General features: G+C 32.7%; 1 protein-coding gene across 1 annotated transcript; it reads left to right on the forward strand.

Moving 5' to 3' along the window:
- Nucleotides 1–2,917: 2,917 nt before the first annotated feature.
- LOC146914423 (polypyrimidine tract-binding protein homolog 3-like) lies at nt 2,918–20,687 on the forward strand. The gene is made up of 15 exons (XM_085717289.1): nt 2,918–3,081; nt 5,058–5,126; nt 6,174–6,371; nt 7,990–8,137; nt 9,189–9,234; nt 9,886–9,964; nt 10,238–10,279; nt 10,364–10,415; nt 10,504–10,563; nt 10,654–10,667; nt 10,935–11,042; nt 11,130–11,273; nt 14,706–14,796; nt 15,034–20,341; nt 20,508–20,687. The coding sequence occupies exons 11-14, from the start codon at nt 10,935–10,937 to the stop codon at nt 15,084–15,086; spliced, it is 396 nt and encodes a 131-aa protein (XP_085573415.1). The 5' UTR covers nt 2,918–3,081; nt 5,058–5,126; nt 6,174–6,371; nt 7,990–8,137; nt 9,189–9,234; nt 9,886–9,964; nt 10,238–10,279; nt 10,364–10,415; nt 10,504–10,563; nt 10,654–10,667; the 3' UTR covers nt 15,087–20,341; nt 20,508–20,687.
- Nucleotides 20,688–20,790: the final 103 nt, after the last annotated feature.

Here is a 20,790-nt window from a genome sequence, read left to right on the forward strand (position 1 = left end):
AAATTCTCTCAATTTCTTTCATTTGGAGAGTAAAGGACACAATTTTAAAATAAAAATAAAAAATAATTAATGATGGTGGAACCCACTATTTATTATATATATATATATATATATATATATATATATATATATATATCTCTATCTCTCTCTCTCTCTCTCTCTCTCTCTCTCTCTAAATTGCATACTCCATTTATTTTATCAAATGGATAGATCCTTACCCCCAACCAATTAGGTAACTTATTTTGTGACAGAGGGAGTAATAAGCTGATAGAGAATGATAATATGGAGTACTCTAGAATACTAGAGAATAATGTGGAAGTCTCCAGAACACTAAGAATATTATAGAAGTCTCTAGAATACTATGGAATAATAAGGAAACTACTAAACACTACTAAATAAGCACTAGGGAAGTCTTAACTTTTCTAGATCCTTCTAGTCTTATGTACTAGAGTATCCATATCTCTAGACTTTTCTTTGTTTGTAGATATTTCTAGTTTGTAATGGAGAGCCTTCCTAGAGTAGTATAAATAAGGCTCACCACCTAGTGTTTAGGATACTCAAGCAGTGAAGCATTCAAATAATATTAACTTTTTTTTTGAGAATATTAGAGAGTTTCTCTATTTTCTCTACCTTTCCTCTTGTCCCTGAGCCATAAGCTCTAGTTAAAATTGCAAATGAGATCCTTTCACTTAATTTAAAGTTTTAATTTTTTTTTTTTTTTTTGTCTTTTTTTAGATAAAAAGTGTTATCTTTATGAATGGCAACATTGTTGTACCTTGGCGATTTTTTGTCCAAACCTGTCGTATAAAATATATGATGCTTGGTTGGATGTGTTACTTGATTGAATAGAAACACGATTGAGGGCTCTTCACGGTTTTGGACGGAAAATCCCTAAAGTACAACATTGTATGTTGATCTTTAGAAAAATAATTAACATTTTATCTAAAAAACCTATGATAAATGACTTTTGAAGTTTAAAATTAAGTTAAAAGATTCATTGTGGAGTGCAATTTTTCCTAAATTCTTCTATATGGTTAATGCTATGTCAAAGTTTGAAGGTTTCAATTGTGCGTGTTTTTAGCAAACTATTTTTATTTTAGGCATATTCACTATGTTATTCACTTCAAGTGTTAAGAAATTGTTTTACTTCTTTGAGGTTTGATTCACGACATTTTTCAAACTAAAAGATTATGTTCGTTTGTTTGACAACTGACAAGCAAAAACACGACTTGCTATTTTTATGAGATTTAGTAATAATGAAAAACATTCAAACTGGTCAAATAGAAGGACTAGCTTCTGACATGGAGAGGAGAGAATATAGAATGACTCCACTTGTTTATCATTAAGGTGAGAATGTCACATGACATTGGTCAATACAATTGTCACATATAAATCAATTCAACCTCTCTCTCTCTCTCTCTCTCTCTCTCTCTCTCTCTCTCTCTCTTCTCTCTCTCTCTCTCTCTCTCTCTCTCTCTCTCTCACACACACACACACACACACATTTTAAAATAAATTGTATTGTCACATGTTATAATTGAATTGGGCATGTCACACAAGTGCAATCCGACATATAAGAAGAATAAAGAGATGTAAAGACAAAACAAATAAGGAGAGAATATGGGAGACATAGGAGAAAGGCATAAAATTTCACATAAGAGATGTAAAGGCATAAAAGCCAGTTGATTATTTTTTTGTCAAGTAGCGTAGTGACTAAAATTTCACATTTTAAAGTGAATAAATGAGGAATCTGGAGTTTGAGCTCCAACCCTTCATATATAACACAATGTCTCTACCATCTGAGTTAAACTCACATGACATGCTTGATTTTTTATTTATAAATTACATTTATAGTTTGGTAGGAAGTTGACTACCGACAAGAATTATCCCACCAAGACTATTCCTCCAAATGATTTGTCATAATGGAAGCTCATTAACCACTTGAGTCAAATCAATTGGTTCAATTTGATATCAACTTAGTTAGAGCATCACCAATGGTGAACTCCACCAAAGATTATTATGTGGGTCCCATTGAGACAAATCATCTTTAAATAACTCATTCATTTTTTTTCTCCAATGGTGTAATCTTAAAAACTACTAATGGGCCCCACAATTTGCCAAACATAATAATATTTTATTTACTCTTATTTGTGTTAATTCATCTTTTCTTCAATTTACCGTAGAAAAAACATTGAGAAATGTGAAACATGAATCACTTCAAAAAGACACGGTTATTCATGCTGACAGACTCCAATGAATTTCTTTGTAGAATACCTTCATTTTCGAAACTACAGCTGACAGACTCATGCTGAAAAAGTAGTTTTTTATTTTAATAAAAGAGTAAAAAAAATAAAATAATAATAAGGTTAACAATAGAAGAAAATATAAAAAACTAAAAGCTATAAACTAAAACCTTATTTGAAATGGCGTCTCAAAATAAGTTACTCCCTCCAAATATTAATATAAGAAAAAAAAATAAAAAAGCAACAAAATCAATACAATAAGTAATTATTGCAATTTTTTGAATATCTTTACAAATATACCCTTATAAAACTTGTGAAACATTGAATACACTCCTTAATATTAAAAAGAAAAATATTAAATAAGGGGTAAAATAATCTTTTAATAATAACTTTACCTTAAAAATTATAACATTTTATTGTAAATCCCTACAAAAAAACATTATATTATAAATAGAATATACATTTTATTTTTAAAAATCTATTACAAAGACCAAAAGATGTGAAAAAATAAAATAAAAAAAAAGAATAAGTATAAGTTAATGAGATAAACTTATCATAAAAAACATATCATTTTATCAAACAAGCTTATAACTTAATAAAATAAGCTAAAGGTTATTTGTGTCACCAAACATGACCATAAAATCAATTTTTGTCCTTGTAACGAACTAACGATAGTCCTAAAATGGAAACACACTCCGATCAACGAGGACGCTTTTATAGGCGCCGAAGCTCACAGTCGCTGCCGAAGTTCGCCGAGTAATGGCGGAGAAAACTTCGAAGCAGGATCATCCAAAAGCTTCGAAATGGAAGGGATTCCTAACTTCGTTGCTGCTGAAAGGTTAATAATTCAAAACTCATAGATTTTGATTTTCAAGAAATTGTTGCTGTAGCAATTTGGTTTGGTTCCACGTTTATAAAATGCTGAATTAGTTTCCTAAATTGAATAAGAGTAATGCATTTAAGCAATTAAGATCAGTTTATTGGTATAATATATAATTTTTTTTCACATGCAAACCATATGTAGCGATGCAATTAATCAGAATCTGTTTAAAATAGACTTAAATTAATCAACAAGTCCTAACTCAACTGGTAAAATTGCCGAAATTGTTGGGTCTGACGGCTTGACTTGGGTACTTGGCTCCTCCACCTGTGTGTGAATTTCCAACTATGAAGCATGAACACTCCTCGGATTAGGCGTGTCCCAGTATCGGACACCCGGTATTGGACACGTGTCATGTCCGACACCGACACATACAATTACACTGAATTATGTGATTTTTCTCAAATTATTAGTAGTGTCAGCGTGTCAGTGACCGTGTTGTGTCCAGTGTCCATGTCCGGATCCGTGCTTCATTTTCCAATGACTATTGCAGTATTTGCATTCTAGAAATGCTTTTAAACAATAAACACCTTCTCATCTTAACAGTAGTTGTTGGAACCTTTTTTTTTGGTTACTCTCTGGGGTCTAATATATGCAAAGAAAAATTTAAACAAAGTTGATGTATCTTGTTAAAAATTGAACCAGATACATCTACTTTGTTTGACTTTTTCTTTTATACGTATATTCGAGACCGGAGGGAGTAATTCATTAAAGATATAGAGAATGTACTAGGAAATTTAACAGTAATTTTAATATAGATATAAATATTGATTATATTTCTAAATCTGTGCGTTCTGAAAATCGAAAGGTTAGCTGAGTTGTGCTCTGCAGGCTCCCTAGGATAAGACATGCCTCTAGGCTCAAAGAAGTTCTCGCATTGACCGCAAGTTCAACCCATGACCTTGTGTGTGAGTCAACTTCTTAACAACTGAGCCAACTTTCATCGTGTTACTTAAATGGGAACACAAAACTAGTGTTAAATGCATTTGTTTTTGTTTGTTTATTTTTCGTCAGTTTCTTGTCCTAGTTTGGGATCTGTCATTGGTTTTCGATTTAGGGACAAGAGTATATAGGTTCCTTTTTTAGCTTGGTCAAATTTACTTTTTTATGCCTCGTTCTAGTACATGATACACCAATGTTTTGTCATTTAGGTCTCTTTATGGAGGTGTGATTCACACCCTTGTTTGCCGCTAGTTTATTTTTGTACATTCAGGCACTGTGCAACTATTTTGCACATTTCTTGGTGTTGTTTCTGTCTTGTTAGTGCACATTTCTTTAAGGTCCGGTTATGCACATCATTTTATTCAACTTTATTTGTTAAGACCTTCTCTGTCAGGTTATGTATGTGGTCATTTGTCAAGTCTTGCAGTCAGTTCCAAGTTGTTCTTGATCATTTGTCCATGTCACTGTTGTCACAGCGTGCTTTCGACCTTTTATCAATTTTGTCTCTAATGGAAATCTCTCTAGTCATTGATCTCAGCACACTGTCAATAGTCTCCGTTAGTACCTTCACCTAACCAAAGTAAAGGTTGAGTCATTGGCACCATTCACAGATGACTTGTCCCACTTAAGTTAGTTTTTCTATTTGGTATTGTCGTTGTCCAACTATCATCAATGTTGAGTCACCAGCACCGACCACACACTTGCAGCTTTGTTTAAATCAGTTCGTCAAAGTTCATTATGGTTTTAATTCTAGTTGGTTTAATTTGATATTTTTTGTTTTTTGAATAATGGTTTGATTTTCTCTCTTAAATAGTTACTCAAAGCTTAGTAAGCTTTGGCTTGAAGGGAAGTGTTAAATATTAGAAACATCACATAATATTTGTTAAGATATGTATTATATTATATTTTATTTTGATGGAGCGTGGATGGGAAATGAGTGTTATTTGGAATTTAAGTAGAATTATTTGGTGTGGTGTGGTTTTTTTTTGCAGATGAGGGAGCTTGATGTGTTTTGCGTTGCATAATGTTTGAAGGTTAATTCAGATTCTCCTCAGACGCAAGTCAGATTTCTCACTCTTTCCGGTTAGTTAGATGCCTCACTTGATTTGGTCGATATGTTTCACAACTTGATTTGAATTAGCAATAGCATTATTAGATATGGTAAATGGAGTAAAAAGGTTATTAAATCAAAATATCTATGCTCGTAATAAGCAGAAGAATGCTATACTCATCACTGCACCAGTGGCTCATTCCGCTGGAAATGGCCTTACTTAAACTTCAATCATCGTGTTAAATTCAGATGTTGAGCAGTTGTGTATAATGTCGATTACCAGTGTTGTTTAAATAGCTGTATCTTTTTTTTTTTTTTTTTTTAATTAGGAAGCATCAAAATAAAAAGCAAAGCCTGCTTGACATAATTAGATACATGAACCTGCTAGAATGACCGCTCAAATAGGTTGCATGTAAGCGCAGATGTATCTTCCTCAATCTTTGTAAATTTTGAGAACCCACATCACGTGGATGGCATGGTGTATTTAGTCCTCATGTTTTGAGGACATGAAAGACCTTACTAATAATGTATTTGTTGATGTAATGGATTACTAATTTACTATTAAACATGTGGATTCTACATCAACTCACAAGCAGACAATTTGATGTGAATTTTAAATGTAATGGATTACTAATATCATGTTGGATGTCAAGGTGCATCTAATCTAATATTTTAATTATTAGAACATGTAAGACTATTTGAATACGAAGTTATCTATAACTATGATAGTCTTTCACTGAAATTACGCATCGTACAGAAACAAAGAGGAATTATAGGAATGTATTGTCCAGTATCGATGCCTTTCAGACTTATGGAGATTGTCGGTGCCTGCTGTATTTGCACTTGTTAGATGTTACTATTTTACTAGGGGAATTATTAGACTAGACCCTTCATATTACCAAGCACAAAAGTACAACGAAGAAATTAAACTTAACAGAAATTGCGTTTGATAATAATTAAATTTCCAGCGACAATATTTTTCAAATCTTGCAGAACTTTTCCTTCTTTTCCTTCTCCTCTTGGTTCTTTTTTAATTTTATTATATTTATATGTGCAGATGGAAAGAAGTTGTTAACTCCTCAACCACGGCTACGAAAGTTTTTTTTTCCTGTAATGGAGTTCAATATGTTAACTTCTGGTACCATCAAGGAAGAAGGTATTTCTGTTGGTGTTGCGAAATATAAAGGTTGATCTTATTGTTATTGGATATGTTGCAGTTGATCCGAAAACAGGTGCTCGAATGGAAAAAGTAGAGGTATGTTTAAATATCTTTTACATTTCTTATGGTTATGTTTGATCATTCTCATGTTCATTTTCTTGCTTACATTCCTGAAATATGAAATCAATTTCTTATTGGATTTGTATACGTTTATATGCCTTTTACATTTTTTATGGATTGAAATATGAAATTAGATTATATTTCACTGAAAACCTATGTGAATAGAGTTGATAAGATCGAAAATTAAATCATAGCCAGCTTCGTACTGTTTTACTATCTTACAACCACCGGGGGATCTTACGCGATCCCCTCATTCAAAGGCTTCTCAAAGATGACTTAACGTACATTCAATATTCGTGCTCCTTCCATGCTTAAATCTTTGTTCATGAAACCACAATATTTTCTTTTGAAAAAGGAAATCTTTCTCTTCTTTACAAATATAATTTATATTATTTTTGTTTTACATTGCATGTTATTCTCTAAGACTCTAACCTTTATTATGTAAAAACATGTTATGCTTTTACAAAAAAAGAACATGAATAAAAAATGGTTATTAATTTATATCTTTTAATGCTCTATCTACCACAGTTCTGTAATCATGTTTTTGGTCATGTTTCTATCTAACTTTGTATCTTCCTTTGTGTTTAGATTTTTTGAAAACTGTTTTGTAAAATAGTTTTATAAACAAATTCTTGAAATACTTTAGCTGTTACGTTTTTCTGAAGTTTTTTCAATAGGTATATGGACCATAGTAAAGTAACTCTTATGTTATCCTATAAGTGAAGCTCAGTTGGTAGTAGGACATTATTTGCAGGGGCTGGGGTTCAAACTCCAGATTTACCACAATTAAAAGTGTGTGAATCTAGCCAGTTGACTACTTGACCAAAAAAAATGTAATTGTTATGGTTCAATATAATTATTATTTACTTTAGATCTAATAATTTAAATTTATTTCTTTTTGTACATAATCTAAAATTGAATAGAATATAAATTATGAAATTAATTATTCAATGTATTTTAATTTTTTGACAAAGTGATTCAATATATTAGAAAATATGCTTTTGTTAAGTTTTTCTGATAGGTATATGGGTCATAGCATAGTAACTATTATGGTTAAATATAACTATTATATCATTTAGATATATAATTTCAATTTATTTCTTTTTGTATAGAATCTAAGTTTGAATATAATATAAATTATGAAATAATTGATTCAATGTATTTTAACTTTGTCATCATGATTCAATGTATTAGTAAGTTGTCCTCGTTGCTGCAACCTAGTGGTGTGGCTTTGCAAACTTTTATGTCGAACCCCGGGTTCGAATCCAACTCACCACATTTCTGAAATAGTTCTTTAAAACCCCCAATCTAGTACATTTGGACCTGGATTCACTGCTACTCCCTCTGGAATGAAAGATAAACAAAAGTGGTAGTTGAAAGGTCAATGTATGTGGTTAAAAATTAAGTCCACATACATCAATTTTTCAACTACCATTTTTTCTTATATTTCATTTCGAAGGGAGTATGATATTTTCACCCAGTTTGACATTGCAATAGTGGCATTGCAATAGTCCTCGACTGTTTATTTGAGACGGGACGGTTTAGATTTCAACCTCAGTTCATGCATTAAAATAATCTCATTTGTTTACTTCAGGCGGATGGCTCGAAGCTGTTACTGCGTTGGATGAAATGCAAATCACAACTTTTGGGCCTTGTGAGTGAAAAAAAAGTTTTGGGCCTTGTACCATACTTAGGGCAATCCCTCTCTCTCTCCTCAGGCAAATCCCTCTCCCTCTCATCAGGCAATCCCTCTCTCTCTTTCTCTCACACACACACACACACATCTGGCAATCCTTCTCACTCTCATCAGGCAATCCCTCTCTCTCATCAGGCAATCAGAGGAAATTCAAATCACAAGTTTTGGGCCTTGTGAGTAAAAAAACAAAAGTTTTGGGCCTTGTAGTTGTAACCTACATAGGTCATGAATTTCACACAACATAAATATCACATTTGAGTTACTTACACACAATCTCTCTCTCTCTCTCTCTCTCTCTCTCTCTCTCTCTCTCTCTCTCTTGAGGCAAGTTCTCTCTCTCTCTCTACATGTTTTCAGTGTTATATGTTCTCATTATTATGTACGATTTTCTCTACATGTTTTTTGCCCCTTTTTTAACAAAATTGAGATACCCTTTTGCTGTATATCAATATTTTTCACAACTCTTTCTTCCACTTCACTCGTTGATTCATTTGTTGAAATGGGTATCTTAGTTTTTCTTGAATTCAATTCAGTATAACATAAAGTTTGAATTTTTATGTGATTATCACTTTGTTTGATAAATTTTCATGATTTTATATTATTGAATATTGATTTATTGTAAATTGGGTAAAATAAATTGTTTTTTTTTTCCTTTTGTTATTTTGTTTTTTGCCGTTAGAATTGCGATGTTGAGTTTCATTGTAAGCATATTTATGTTTGCACAAAATGTTTTGAGTGAATTTAGGGTTTGATCGTTAATGCTACCGTTTGTGTATGTTTGGACGAACGGTGAGATTGAAAAATCAGGCTGAGCCACCGTAATTTGGTGAAACTATAAAGTGTAGCTTTTGCCAAGATCACAGTGACTCGCTTTGATTTTGTAAATTTCACCGAGTTGAGCTCGATTGATGAGCAGAGGCACTCCAAAGGAATTTTAGGGTTCAAACTTTTGACACTAATTTATTTATTAATATTTGTGTATCAATTAATTGATGAGCTGAGAAATTTTGAACCAGAATTTTAGTTAGGGTTCAGATCTTGAAGACTAATATAATCACTAATATACTAATACTTATTTTTATTTTCTGTTTTTGAAGGTAATTTGAAATGGCTGAACCATCCAAGGTCATTCACGTTCGAAAGGTAGGACACGAGATATCTGAAGTAAGATCTCTATTTATGTTTGTATTTGTATTTGTTACCTGTGGTTTTTTAATATCATCATGTCATGGATTCATTTATATTAACTCAATTATGGCCTGGTCTGTGAAAGGAAGAAACTAGTTTAGATCCTTATTGATATCGTAATCAGTTCTATATTTCTTTATTTATGATATTGATTGTAACAGTTTTTGCACGCTTGAATGTGGGTATATAAAACTTAGTTGGATTGTATTAACTTCAAAAGTTGCTTGTTCTTTTTGTTATTAATTGTTATCTTAATAAAAGAAAGCTGCAAGATCATGTCGGTAGACTATATTCTGTTGACACAATTTGAAGCCAGTGATCGTGTGCAATTCATTATATCTTGTGATGAATCATAAATGATTTTAAATCATGTCATGTGCATGAATTGGTGCAATTCTGTGTCATTCGTATGAATATACGATTCACATTTCACATATTATCACAATTTTTTTTATTTATAATATGCATCACAATTCAGTGTCATTGATGTGCATGAATGTATGCCAATAGAATACATGGGGTGAATAACAAAGACGTTCTCTTTTTATGAGCTTTTTGTTTCATATTTCTTCAATTATTTAAATACTGTTTCTCATCTTGTTGCAGAACGATTTGCTTCAGTTATTTCGGCCTTTTGGAGTCATAAGTCATAACGAAGCTTGTGATGTTGCGTGCTAAAAATCAGGTTTTCTTTTATGCTTTCAAACAAATATATTGATTATTCTCAGACTCTTTAGAACTCATGGATGAATTGTTTAAAGTTAGTAAAAAGTTAGAGAATTGAAAAAAGTTAATAAAAAGTGGCAACCCTCATCTTACAAATCGGTTTTGTAAGGATGAGTTAGAGAATTTTTGTGTGCTCCTTTGCTGGCTTATTTTGTATCCTCTCACCTTCTTTTAGTCTTTACTTTTACCTAACTATTTTTTTTGTTCTTCGTTTGATTCATGTTAATCGCAGCCTTGATGAACTACAAGTGAACTACAATAATGATCGGTCAAGGTGATTCAATTGTTTTATTTCTGAACGTAATTTATCTTCTAACACCGTTTTCATAGTTGCTGAGTTTATTCCTCATTTCTGCAGGGACTTTACCAATCCAAATCTTCCTACGGATCAGAAAGGCCGACCTTCACAGGTACGTGTATAATCATTCGATGAACCAAATTTTCTTGTTAATCTTTGTCAACTCCGTTCTAATACTATTTTCATCTTCTATGTGATAGGCTGGATGCAGTGATGCAGGAAATTATGGGGGAATTCAAGAGGTTCTGGACCCAGACAAGGTGCTAAACATTTTTATTTGCTTTGATCTTCACAAGTATGTTCATTGTCTGTTTATAATGTACTAATATTTTGTTTTTTTCTTTTTACAGCTGGATTCTCACAGGTGGGTACTTTTCAAGCTAAGTTGAAGTCACTGCATTCAATTATGCATGCAGAATTTAATATATGAAGTAGTTGATATCAATTTGCTACTTATAAGAAGTAGCATTAGAAATGTCTAACTGTTTATGTCTCTTCATTTTCTATTTTCAATAACTTATTAAAAATCCAAATACTCAAGCAACGTGTTTTCAATAACTTTCTGCTTAACTTAATTTTAAACACAAAGGTTATTCCCTCCACATAATTATCAACGTGTTTTGAATTATAGATGGGAAATGCTCAAGCAATTGAAGCTGCCTTTGGGGGAGATTTGCCTCCTGGAATAACTGGCACAAATGAAAGGTGTACAATTCTTGTCACAAATCTCAATCCTGACGTAAGTACATTTGCTTGGAACTTTTCATTCTGCAAGAAAGTTGTCTCCCTTCTATTTAAATGTTTTCTTGAAATTTTGTTATTTCAGAGAATCGACGAGGACAAACTGTTCAACTTGTTCTCTATTTATGGGAACATTGTCAGAATCAAACTTCTCCGAAATAAACCAGATCATGCACTTGTCCAGATGGGGGATGGTTTTCAAGCTGAATTGGCAGTTCACTTTCTGAAGGTTAGTTTCACGGATACCTTGGTAATTATATGATCTTGTGATATCTTGATCAATGTTAAGGGTTATTGTTACCTGTTATAGTTGTGCCTAATGATTAGAATCTATGAGTGCAAAAGTTAATCTATCTGAAACTGTGTAGTTTGATTGATGTGGACTCTTGTATTTATTGAGATGCATTCAGCGTTCTAGGAGTTATTGAGAGTTGGCAACAAAACCAACTCAGCACAATACGGTCACTGATTTATATAGTGTACCTGTACGACACTAGCAATGTTCACACACCATATGGAAATATACGATACTCTAAAACATGAGAAAATTATTATATTTTTCTATTTTTATTAGAAGATATTGTGGCTATTAGTCTTACTGTTAGTGGGCTTAGTCATGTACTATTACTCATACTTCCGTTCCGTTGTGCTAGTATTAGCCGTCTTTTTCTATCTTCTCTTTTTGCTCTCTAAAAACCCTATTGGTTCTGACCAGTGGTCATAATTGTGATTTATATCGCAACATCGTGTGCTTCCACGATCTCACTCAATCCTGGCAATCCAGATTGCATGTAGAATCGTATTCTACTGAGATTGAAATCACAAAATATCTTGCAAAAATCTTGCGTCCTTGATTTTTTCTACTCTGGAAGAAGAATAAAAGGAAAGATAGCACAGTGGATATTGGGCTTGGGAGAAAAGATGGCCAAGCTCATTACTATTACCATTTTTCTGGGTTACATTACTTTTACCAGTTTGTTGGTTGACTTAATTCAAAAACTTAATGGGTCTTTTTTAAACTTTTTTATCTTTATTTTTTAATTGTTGTGTTCTGTTCTACATCAACACTGCTTTAGGCTATTTTAGTCGTTAAGACCCAATAATAAATCATGTAAATATTGATGAATTAATTTAAAAGTTTCTCTAACTACATTAAGTATTTTCTTTATAAAATCAATTAATAAAATATTTCTTAACTACAAATAAGTTTCTTATTTCCATAAATCAACTATCTTTAATGGAAAGAGGTTAACTTGATCTATGCTCTATGCAATGCATGTGTAATTTTTCATTTTGGTAGTGTTTTGTCCTAGAACTATATTATCTTGAGGAAGATACGACGGATTGATGAAGAAGATGATTGGTTTTGGAAGATCTCGTCAGAATCCATGGAAGAGACCCTGTTATCGGTGAGACGTAAGGGGTGGTACCTGGAAATGCGCTCCGACGCCCAAGTTAGGTGGGAAACAAGGAGGATAAGAGGTTTATGAGATAGAACAAACTTACTTGGAATTGTAATGGATTCCCCTCTTATATAGGCATAAGAGAGTGTATTGGGCTTGGAGCTTTATTGGGACTTACCATGTAATTGGGCCTTTGTTAAGTGGATATAGTCTTTTAAGTGGGTTTAGGGTTTAGGTCCACTTAAAAGGTAATATCTACTTAGCAAAGGCCCAGTTACATGGTAAAGTCCAATAAAGCTTTAGACCCATTACACTCTCTTATGTCTATATAAAAGGGGGATCCATTGCAATGCCAAGTGAGTTTATTCTATCTCATAAATCTCTCGACCTCGTTGTTTTCCACCTGATTTGGGCGTCGGAGGTACTACCTTCTTCCGTCTCATCGGCAACGGGTCCTTCCATGGATTCCGGCAAGATCTTCCACAACGAAGCTTCTTCATCAAACCGTCGTATCAATGTGAGTATGATTATCTTCCTCAAGATAACATCGTTCTAGGACAGAACTGGTAGTATGTTGGAATTTTACGATCTTGTTTAGCTCTCGAAAAACGTAGATTGTTAGAGGGTAACAAGATTATAAAACGTAAGATCCTACCAAAATGAAAAATTACACATGCGTAACACAAACTAAATTAACCTTTTCCCACTTAAATATAGTTGATTTATGGAAATAAGAAAATTGTTTATGGTGAAGTAATATTTTAATCAAACTCATTTGATTTTATTAGGAAAATACTCCCTCCGTAACAAAATATAAGCAAAAATGAGTCAAAAAATTGATGTATTTGCTATAAAATTTAGACCAGATACATCAACTTTCGTTGACTCATTGTTGCTTATATTTTGTTATGGAGGGAGTATTAATTAATTTAATATAGTTAGAATTTAATTCATCATTCCTTTCTTAGTATATTATTGGGTCTTCATTGGTAAAACAATAACTCAACCCAAACCAATGTTAATGTGAAACAAAACAGCAACAGTTAATTAGAAAAGAAATTATTATTATTTTTTTAAAAAAGCCACTTGATTTTATAATTAAATCACAACAAAATAATAATGAGTTCCTAAAACAAATGTGTTTGGACCAAATGAGTTTTTATTTACTTCTATCAGCCGCGGCCATCTTATCAGCAGCAGCACTGTGACATCTTTCCCCTTCTTCTGGAGAAACCACAAAAATGGCCGCGATTTCTCAATTTTTTGCCATTTTTTTTCAAAATATGTGACGGGTGACATGGTAGTCTAATTCTTCTCTGCATGCTATGTCGAAATCCGCTGTGCTTCCTGGTTAGTGGTCATCGCTTCTTCCTCTAGTTTGAGCTTCACATGTTTTGAGTTTTGACAGTCTTCCCACTCTTCTCTTCTTCTATTTGAGACCTGTATCTATCTGTGTTGAATATTGTTTTCGTCCCACATGAAATACATCACTCCAAAACTGGTCTGTTCCCTTTAGAATAATTTCTTCTTTTCGTAATCACCGGTTTCTGTTGCCTTGCTAATGCTGATATGGGACCATTCTGTATGAGGAAGAAAGTAAACCGGAGCAGTGAAATTTCATGAGTTCATTATCATGGTGTCTAGTATCAATTGGTTTGTGAATTTTTATTTTTTGTTTAGAGTTTGTTGTTTACTGTTTCTTTCTTCTGCTGTCAAGGATTGAAGACCTTACATAATATTGTTCATCATTCTCCATTCTTTCATTATTTTCACTGGTGCTATCTAGGTTACAATGTGGATTCTTTCTAATATTGTTTTTGATCAAACATGTGGTCATTTAGCATTATGTTGTAATCATTTAAACTATTTTCATTAATTTATAGTGTGTACTGCTACCATTAGCATCAAACCCTTTAGCCATCTACAAGTTATTATGGTCTGAAAAGTAATCTGTATATTTTCTGCTAAAGTGTGAAACTGATCTTTAAAATCTTTATGAAAATCTTTAGCCATCTACAAGTTAATGTCTTTATGAATATTTTCTAAGTATCAAATTTTTAAATTTTTTTGCTAATTCCTACTTAAAGATATTAAATGTCAAAGATGTGCATTAACATGTATGAAACAACCAATTAGATCACTTATTTTGGGACGGAGAGAGTAATAGACTCTTGTTAAAATTGCACATGAGATCCTTTAACTTAATTTAAAGTTTTAAATAGTTTTTTTTTTTTTTTTTTTTTTTTTTTTTTTTGCAGATGAGGGAGCTTGATGTGTTTTGCGTTTCACAATGTTTGAAGGTTAATCCAGATTGTCCTCAGACACAAGTTAGATTTCTCACTCTTTCCGGTTAGTTAGATGCTTCACTTGATTTGGTTGATATGTTTCACAACATGATTTGAATTAGCAATATAATTATTAGACATGGTAAATGGAGTAAAAAAGTTATTAAAACAAACTATCTATGCTCATAATAAGCTGGAGAATAATGCTATAATTCATTCATCGTGTTAAATTCAGATGTTGAGCAGTTGTGTATAATGTTGATTACCAGTGTTGTTTAAATAGCCGATTTTTTTTAATTAGGAAGCATCAAAATAAAGAGTAAAGCCTGCTTGACAAATAAGTTACGCACATAATTAGATACATGAACCTGGAAGAATTTGAGAGTCTGTGTAAACTTGAGGAGCATCTTTGGAATAAGTTGCATTATTTTGTACCAAGTATTGTCACGTTATATCATTATTCTGTTGTGTAAGTTTAACAAACTTCTATTTTCCTTGATCCGCAATTGACAACATCGATTCAATGTATAGGATTTATTGCAATGTATGTTATTGACAACATCCTCAATTGACTTTTCGTATTATAATTAATTAGTAATTTAACTAGAGAATTGGAAATAATTTAATTATTTAGGTCACATTACCTTTGTTTTAAAAAAAAAAAAGTATAAACAGAGTCAATAGATGACAGGATTGAATAACGAAACACAAATTCCCAAAAAAAAAAGGTTAGGTTTTAAATGATTTTGAGAGACAATTTTGAAAAAGATAAGAATTTTCAAATATATGACTAAGAATTTATTTTGTACTATCCTGATTAATCAATCAAACAAATTTCACCCAGATTGGTTAATTTGGAGAGGGGCAAATTGGGAATAAAAAACAGATAGTGTACATGTTGAAATTTGGGGCCTAACTCAACCTCACAAAACCGGCTTGTAAGGTGAGGATTGCCTCCTCTATATTAACTCTTATCAAGAGTCTTATCTATCCGACGTGGGATTTGGGTTTTTCCCAATACACCCCCCTCACGCCAGCACTCTTTGGGCTTGGTGCGTAAATTGGCAGGTGGCCCTTGAATTGAATTCGACAAGTTTTGATACCATGTTGAAATTTGAGGCCTAACTCATCCTTACAAAACCGGCTTGTGAGGTGAGGGCCCCCACTTATAAACAAATTGTCAGGTCAACTCCTAACCGATGTGGGACTCTTAACAGTATGAGGGAGAATAAATTGTCAGGTCCCGTTATGGCTACCCATTTGATGGTGGTTACAATAACTAAGGAGGTCCCAAACTGGATGGCTCAAACTACGCTGAATGGTCCCAAACTGTTCGACTTATTCTAGATGGCAAAGGGAAAGTGGGTTTTCTTACAAGTGATGTTCCGGTGCTTGCAGCAACATATCCTAATTACATATTCTAGAAATCTGAAAACTCTTCTATTATTGCGTGGCTTATTAATACTATGAAGGTAGGTATGAGAAAAACATACATGTATCTGCCTACAACAAAAGATGTTTGGAATGTTGTAAAACTGTCTTACTCTGATATTAAGAGTTTCTCTCAGATTTATGATCTGAAATCAAAGTTATGGAATTTAAAGTAGAATGACATGGATGTCAATACCTCTTATAATGAACTGATGGCCCTTTGGCAAGAGTTGGATCAGTGCTATTATAAGGATGACATTATGTTGTGGCATTTAAGGTTAGGCCATCCTAGTTTTAAATATTTAAGTTCTTTGTTTCCTAAACTTTTTGTTGAACAAGACATTTCTTCACTTCAATGTGAGGTTTGTGAGTTTGCTAAACATCATCGAAGTTCTTTTTCAATTTAATCTTATTAACCTTCAAAACTTTTTTCAATGATTCATAGTGATGTTTGGGGGCCTAATCGGACAAGTACTTTATCCAACAAAAGATGGTTTATCACTTTCACAGATGATCATACCAGACTTTGTTGAAAGAAAAATCTGAGGTAGGTCAAATAATTAAAAACTTTTGTAAATTGGTGCAGACCCAGTTTAACACCCAAATACAAATGTTTAGAACTGACAATGATACTGAATTTTTTAAAAAAATTGTTGGAAATTTTTTCCTTGAAAATGGATTGTGCATCAAAGTACGTGCTAACTCACCCCAACAAAATGGGATTGCAGAGAGGAAAAAATCGACACCTTCTTGAAGTTGCACGAGCATTACTCTTCTTCATCAATGTCCCTAAATATTTATGGGATGAAGCAGTCTTGACAGCTGCACATTTAATAAACCGTATGTCATCCCGTGTTTCGAAATTTTAAACTCCTTTGCAAAGTTTCTTGAAATATTTTTTAATTGCTTCAGTTCTAACTGACTAACCACTTAAAATATTTGGATGCCCGACTTTTGTTCACGAACACAAGCATCTTGGTAAACTTGAACACCGTGCAATCAAATATGTTTTTATTGGGTATTCACCTTCTCAAAAAGGTTATAAATGTTTTGATCCTAATACAAAGAAAATGTTTGTAACAATGAATGTTACTTTTTTTGAAAACAAACCTTTTTTTGGTAATGATCATCTTTGGGGGGAAAACAAATGAAGATTCTCCTGAATTGTTTAAAAACTTAATTATCTTAGAAGATGTGTACATGACTTAATTATGTTTCATCTACATCTGCACCTAAAGGAAATGCCTTGAAAAAATTAGATGAACTTACTCCTTCCATGAGTAAGGATCAATCAGAGTTTGAGGCAACAAATCAAAACGAAGATCAAACATGTTTTTTCTGAAATTAATCAAAATGCACCACATAAAGATCTCAGTAATGAAACAAAAAAAAGATTCGAGGAAGGAAATCCAATTTGGAAAGGCAATATTTATGCCAGAAGAAACAATGATCAAGTAGTAGAAGACCCTATTCCTCAGCTCAGCCAAGAATCTGACCCGAGTGAAAGTCAACCGACTCAAACAGGTAAATCTCTCCTTGATCCTAGTTCTCTATATACCGACCTTGATGTCCTCATAGAACTAAGGAAACAATATACTGATCTTAATGTTCCCATAGCCTTTAGGAAGCCAGGTAGGTCATGTACTTGGAACCCCTTGTCTAACTTTGTACCATATTCAAACTGATCTTAATATACTCATCAGTTTATTAAGAATATACTGATCTTAATGTTCCCATAGCCTTTAGGAAGCCAGGTAGGTCATGTACTAGGAACCCCTTGTCTAACTTTGTACCATATTCAAACTTGTCTCCCTCTTTTGTTGCCTTTACTTCTAATTTTTGTAGTGTCAAAATTCACTAAGTGATCTATGCCATAGTTCTGAGTGAAGTAAAAGCAGCAAAATTCACTCCTGTACATTCTTAGGAATTTTGACACTAGATAAATTAGAAGTAAAGACAACAAAAGAGGGTGGCAAGTTTGAATATGATACAAAGTTAGACAAGGGGTGTCTAGTACATGGCCTACCTGGCTTCCTAAAGGCTATGGGAACATTAAGATCAATATATTGTTTCCTAAGTTCTATGAGGACATCAAGGTCGGTATATACAAAATTAGGATCAAGGAGAGATTTACCTGTCCGAGTCAGTTGACTTTCACTCTATTCAGATTCTTGGCTGAGCTGAGGAATAGGGTCTTTTACTACTTGATCATTGTTTCTTCTGACATAAATTTTGCCGTTCCAAATTGGATTTCCTTCCTCAAATCTTTTTTCTGTTTCATTACTGGGATCTTTATGTGGTGCATTTTGATTAATTTTAGAAAAAACATTTGTTTGATCTTCGTTTTGACTTGTTGCCTCAAATTCTGTTTGATCCTTCCTCATGGCAGGAATAAGTTCGTCTAATTTTTTCAAGGCATTTTCTTTAGGTGCATATGTACATGGAACAAAATTATGTGATGTATACACATCTTATGAGATAATTAAGTTTTCATACAATTCACGAGAATCTTCATTTGTTTCCAAACATTTATAACCTTTTTGAGAAGGTGAATACCCAATAAAAACACATTTGATTGCACGAGGTTCAAGTTTACCAAGATGCTTTTGTTCGTGAAGAAAAGCATTGCATCCAAATATTTTAAGTGGTAACTCAGTTCTAAGTTAGAATTGAAGTAATTGGAAAGTATTTCAAAAAACTTTGCAAAGGAGTTTGAAATTTCAAAATACGGGATGGCATACGGTTTATTAAATGTGCAACTGTCAAGACAGCTTCACCCCATAAATATTTAGGGACATTGGTGGAGAAGAGTAATGCTCGTGCAACTTCAGGAAGGTGCCGATTTTTCCTCTTTGCAATCTCATTTTGTTGGGTGAGTTAACACATGAACTTTGATACACATTTCCATTTTCAAGGAAAAAATTCCCAACAATTTTATTAAAAAATTCAGTACCAAAGGTGGAGAAGAGTAATGCTCGTGCAACTTCAAGAAGGTGCCGATTTTTCCTCTCTGCACTCTCATTTTGTTGGGTGAGTTAACACATGAACTTTGATACACAATTCCATTTTCAAGGAAAAAATTTCCAACAATTTTATTAAAAAATTCAGTACCATTGACACATGAGTAACACTCACACACACATAGATTCCCTCTCTCTCATCAGGCAATCACTCTCTCTAGCTGCTTTTCAATTTCGTGCCTTTTTTTAACAAACTGGAGATTCCCTTTTGCTGTGTATCAAATTTTTTCACCACTTATAGATTCATTTTTCAAATTGGTATGAGTTTTCTCGAGTTCAATTGATTAGCACATAAAGTTTGAATTTTTATTCGATTACCACTTTATTTGAGAAGCCTCATGATTTTATATATTTGATTTTTTTTGTTGAAAAAGTATATAATTATTGATTTTCTGTAAATTGGATTTTGAAGATTTATTGGTACAATTCATGTGTAGTTTTTTTTTTCCTGTTATTAAATTGTGTTTTGATGTTGGAATTGTGCTGTTGAGTTTCATGGTAAGCATTTGTATGTTGGGATAAAATGTTATTAGTTAATTGCATTACAGGGTTTGATCATAAATGATACCACCGTAATTTTGTGAAGCTACAAAGTGTAGCTATCGCCAAAATCACGGTGGTTCTCTGTTTTTTATTTGTCAATTTCACCGCTCATCCAACGCGATTAATGAGCTGAGGTACTTCGAAGGAGTTTTAGGATTCAACCTTTCATAATTAACATAATCACTAATTTATGTCGGTAGATTATATTTTGTTGACACAAGCCAGTAATTTGTATGTATTATATCTTGTGATAAGTCATCGATGATTTTAAATCATGCGATATTTGCATAAATTGGTGCAATCATGTGTCCTTGATATTAATGTACAATTCAAAAATTTTGTTAATCTTCTTCCTATTCTCCCTTTTGTTTGACAATTTTGATAATATAAATTGAAAATTATTAAATCGTACATTCATATTAATGACATAGAATTGCACCAATTCATGCACATCGCATGAATGTCAGTGATATGAATATACTTCTCTGTTTTCTTTCTTTCTCTGACACACACACACACATTTCTTTTTGGTAACTTCTCATCTTATTTAAATGCAAGATGATCTTCTGCTGTTAGTGTTATTCAATTTTTCACAAATGATCAACCAAGCATAAGGTATACATAGATTATTTATTTCTCTTTTATGCAAGTTGCCTACTCTTTTGTTAACTTGATGTTGGACTGTATATTTTTATTAATTGGAAAGCACTATTCATTCCCATTGATGCTAAGAAATTGCAGTTTACTTAACTTACGTAATTTTTGGTATGTTTCATTTTAGGACAATAAGGCATTGAGTAAGCTTCCCACTGGAACAGGACCCCGCAGATGATAAGAGATTGTGTGTTTTCTTATTTGAGAAGGCATTGAAGCTCCCACTGGGGAAGAGCAAATACTTGCAATATTTAATCTTAGAGGTTTTGGTCCAGAAAATGCTGATCTTAAACACTTGAAATTCTTGGTAATGTTTTTTTTATACTATCTACCAAATATTTTTAGTTGAGAAGTCTGTAGTGACATCACCTATTTTCTGCTCTTGAACAAAAGTGGCTAGCTACAAATAC

This window comes from Medicago sativa, chromosome 6 (genome assembly GCF_051527215.1).
Source record: "Medicago sativa cultivar Bolivia chromosome 6, Bolivia_mono, whole genome shotgun sequence".
Classification (NCBI taxonomy): Eukaryota; Viridiplantae; Streptophyta; class Magnoliopsida; order Fabales; family Fabaceae; genus Medicago; species Medicago sativa.